The sequence below is a fragment of the Nicotiana sylvestris genome, chromosome 12 (genome assembly GCF_000393655.2).
Source record: "Nicotiana sylvestris chromosome 12, ASM39365v2, whole genome shotgun sequence".
Classification (NCBI taxonomy): Eukaryota; Viridiplantae; Streptophyta; class Magnoliopsida; order Solanales; family Solanaceae; genus Nicotiana; species Nicotiana sylvestris.
Genome location: NC_091068.1, coordinates 36,752,654 through 36,757,055, shown reverse-complemented (window position 1 = coordinate 36,757,055; position 4,402 = coordinate 36,752,654). Strand labels below are relative to the sequence as shown.

At 36.0% G+C, this 4,402-nt stretch overlaps 1 protein-coding gene across 1 annotated transcript; it reads left to right on the top strand.

Moving 5' to 3' along the window:
* The first annotated feature begins 1,117 nt into the window (after window positions 1-1,117).
* LOC104222427 (putrescine N-methyltransferase 2) lies at window positions 1,118-3,264 on the top strand. Its single transcript, XM_009773659.2, has 8 exons — window positions 1,118-1,421; window positions 1,603-1,679; window positions 1,762-1,989; window positions 2,095-2,167; window positions 2,278-2,349; window positions 2,439-2,634; window positions 2,797-2,929; window positions 3,028-3,264. Exons 1-8 carry the CDS (start codon window positions 1,196-1,198, stop codon window positions 3,082-3,084), a joined length of 1,062 nt encoding a protein of 353 aa, XP_009771961.1. The 5' UTR covers window positions 1,118-1,195; the 3' UTR covers window positions 3,085-3,264.
* Window positions 3,265-4,402: the final 1,138 nt, after the last annotated feature.

Sequence of the window (4,402 nt, the reverse complement as noted above, 5' to 3'; positions counted from 1 at the left end):
GGTTCAAAATATCTTCCATCGATAAAACCAATCTTGTTCTTGGCAGAGAGTGCAATGATTATGGCTATACACCATCCTCTATATACCTTTCAAAGACTGAGTTGACAAGAACAATTCCTGGTGAATCAGATGGATGAAGATAATAGAGGTGGGTGGAATCTATAACCAAAGCAGCTGGTTGAGTGACTGTGCGAGTTGCAGAAACAATTGAAGGGTCATTTGTGGAATTTGGGGCCATTTCAAAGGAAAAAGAAAAGATGACTTAGCATTAATAAATCAAATTAAAATAAGGCTTAGCGTTAAAATCAAAGGAAATGGCAAGCCTGGCTCCTGGAGCAATGCTTCTGAGGACAGTAGTAAAAACAATATCAGACAAAAAGTAAAGTTGTATTATTTAGCTTGAGGATAAAGTATGTCATTAGTTTTGTGAGAGATTTGGTGTCCTCTACAATGATTGTTGAAGTCCCTATTTATAGCTATACACAGGAAACAAAATCCTAGGATCAAGCCCCTCTTAAATGACAATAATGGGGTTAATGATGAATATGTAGCGGCATGACATGAATGCCAAAATTCTCCGCAACGACTAATATTTAATATTGAGGAATATTTTTTATTAAATACTATCTGGTGACAAGCATTCGTTTGCTTCCGTTGATTACGTTGATTTTGGGATCTACTCTATACCAACCGAAGCCGTTGTCCTTGATCTTCGCTTTCATTTAATTCATCTTCCGTCTGCCTCCGATTTCACAAGTCATGCACCCATTCAATTATTTAATGGAAACCAATTTTACCCCGTCAAATACTTTACTTGGATATAAACAATTTTGCCCGAGGAGTAAACAGATGCGAAGAAAGAAAGCAGACGATTAAAGAAATTTTTAAAAAAGGAGAGAGAAATGAACACACACATGTACTAATAAAATTAGGGTACTACTTTACTAATAATTGGACAGAGACTAAATTCATATTTTAGTTCCAAAATGTCTCGGGCAGTCCAACCATGCACGTTGTAATGATTTTTTAACTCTATTATATCGAGTTGCGCCCTCCACTCCTCGGTGTCCAAATTGTATATAAATGCATATGTGTCTATTGGGAGTGTACATCAAGCTTTCATAAAGTACAAATCGTAATACTTGTTGAAACATAATACTTTCTCTTCTCCAATTTGTTTAGTTTAATTTTGAAAATGGAAGTCATATCTACCAACACAAATGGCTCTACCATCTTCAAGAGTGGTGCCATTCCCATGAATGGCCACCAGAATGGCACTTCCAAACACCAAAACGGCCACAAGAATGGGACTTCCGAAGAACAGAACGGGACAATCAGCCATGATAATGGCAACGAGCTACTGGGAAACTCCAATTGTATTAAGCCTGGTTGGTTTTCAGAGTTTAGCGCATTATGGCCAGGTTAGTACTGAGAAAGAAACTCAAATGCATATTTAAAGTTAAAATTGTTAGGCTAATATAAGGAGTTGATATTCTTTTAGTGATTAATTCAAAAGGAAAGAGTATCAAATAAATTCAAAAAATGGATAGTAACTTCGCATATTACTCTACACATTAATTTGAAATAAATCGAATTTTGCAGGTGAAGCATTCTCACTTAAGGTTGAGAAGTTACTGTTCCAGGGGAAGTCTGACTACCAAGATGTCATGCTCTTTGAGGTAAATAATATTTTAATACACATGCTTCCATTTAAATTGATACTTTTAATTTACTTTTACTTTATTGCATGTGTACGTACAGTCAGCAACTTATGGGAAGGTTCTGACTTTGGATGGAGCAATTCAACACACAGAGAATGGTGGATTTCCATACACTGAAATGATTGTTCATCTTCCACTTGGTTCCATCCCAAACCCAAAAAAGGTTTTGATCATCGGCGGAGGAATTGGTTTTACATTATTCGAAATGCTTCGTTATCCTACAATCGAAAAAATTGACATTGTTGAGATCGATGACGTGGTAGTTGATGTAAGTCAAACTTCTTTTACTCACATAAAAAAATGGTTTAGATTGCTTCTTGTTATTTTTCTAAAAGAATACTATTTTTTTAAAACAAAATTTTCTTTTTTACAGGTATCTAGAAAATTTTTCCCTTATCTCGCTGCTAATTTTAACGATCCTCGTGTAACCCTAGTCCTTGGAGATGGTGCGTATTTGATAATCTCGCTTTTGTTTTATCTTTTATTTTTATTGCATTTAATTTTTACCTTTTGGTGTGTGGTTAATTCACCTGCCATTGGTTCTCTTTCATTTCAGGGGCTGCATTTGTAAAGGCTGCACAAGCAGAATATTATGATGCTATTATAGTGGACTCTTCTGATCCCATTGGTACTCTATTACTTTTTAATACCAAGACTAATCTTATTGAATAAGCTACTAATAAACGGTAATTGATTTCTAAAATAATATAATTTCAGGTCCAGCAAAAGATTTGTTTGAGAGGCCATTCTTTGAGGCAGTAGCTAAAGCCCTAAGGCCAGGAGGAGTTGTATGCACACAGGCTGAAAGCATTTGGCTTCATATGCATATTATTAAGCAAATCATTGCTAACTGTCGTCAAGTCTTTAAGGGCTCTGTCAACTATGCTTGGACTACTGTTCCAACATATCCAACGTATTTTTCTCTCTCTCTTCCTATAAAATTGGAAGTTTTGATTCTATAATTGTCAAGAAATGGAGAATCAGTTCCAAGAAAAACCAACTTCTTTTCTTTTACTCTTCAAGGTATTGTGTTTAATTTTTTTTCAACTGATATGATCAATTATTTTGATTTCAGCGGTGTGATTGGTTATATGCTCTGCTCTACTGAAGGACCAGAAATTGACTTCAAGAATCCAGTAAATCCAATTGACAAAGAGACAGCTCAAGTCAAGTCCAAATTAGCACCTCTCAAGTTCTACAACTCTGATGTAACTTCATATCTCACAATTTCTTTTTTCCTATTGTACTTTATGTTCTTCGTCAAATTTTATAATTAACTCTTTTCAAATTGTCTTTTTTTTTTCAGATTCACAAAGCAGCATTCATTTTGCCATCTTTCGCCAGAAGTATGATCGAGTCTTAATCAACTGATTAATGAATACTGGTGGTACAATCATTGGACCAAGATCAATAAGTGAAAGACGTATTGTATGAGAATTCTGCAGTAATTAATTATCATAATTTCCAATTTACCAATTATTGTAAAATTCTTTCTCTGTGGTGTTTGGTACTTTAATATAAATTTTCCTGCTTAAGTTTTGAATCGACGTATCAACTCAATCCTCGCAAATCACTTCATTACCCTCCTTTCAGTGTACTAAAGTAAACTGTTGCGGAATATCGTGGGTTAACTAGAACACAATCACACACAAATCAAATAGAGAAGAATTTATTAACGGGGTTCGGCTAAGCCTAATCCTCAGGACAAAAGCAGAGAGAGTTTTCCACTATGAATGAGAAGAAAAATACAATACAATCTATAAAATCCTCAACTACAACCCCTATATATAGATCCCAAAAGGTCCCAAACATATATGAGAAAAGTTTCCCAATTTGACAAAGATTATAGGTTTTCCTTTCCCAAATCTATTAGGGCAATGGGTTTTCTTAAACCTATGGGGACTATGGCTTTCCTAAAAATACAAGGAAATAATTCAAACCACAAATAATAAATCTTCCCCTTGGCTTGAATTCTCTTCATCAACAGGAACAATAGCTCTCTACCTTGCCCTCAACCCTCGCAAGGGCTCTATTGATTGTCGCACACATCAACCAAGTCTAGGCAACGCCTAAACTTGTTATGAGACTTAATCTCTTCAGCCATAGCACTAATCCGTCGATTTGGTTCTGTACCCGAAATAGCTTTTGGATAGCTATAACACTGAAACACATCAGCGGTCTCTGCAACTACCAAAGCAAATCCCACAGTATTCGTATATCCAAGAAGATTTCCATCAACTACGTTTGCAAACCTTTGCGGTCGGTTGATCACTCTCTTCTCTCTGTATGTTGCAATGCTATATGGTTGTTGTTGCGCAGGTGCATCAACATTATCGTCTTGATCAATATTTTGTACCTCCTCTACTTCCTCTACTTTAGAACTATTGGGCTGAGCTAGTGGAGATTCAATTTCTAGCTCTATGCGATCACTGACACCATGATCTATTTCTGCTATTGCCTTCTCCCTTTGTCTGTCCAGTGAGGCAGATTCATTGAATGTTACATCCCTACTAAAAATTAGCCCTGGAGTCTTTTGATTTGTGCACCACAACCTATAACCTTTCGCTCCAGTTGCATACCCTAGAAATATGCACTTCTTTGCCCTCGGCTAAAGTTTTCGATCCCTCACATGAGCATAAGCAGGACAACCAAATATCCTTAAATTTGAATAATCAGCAATC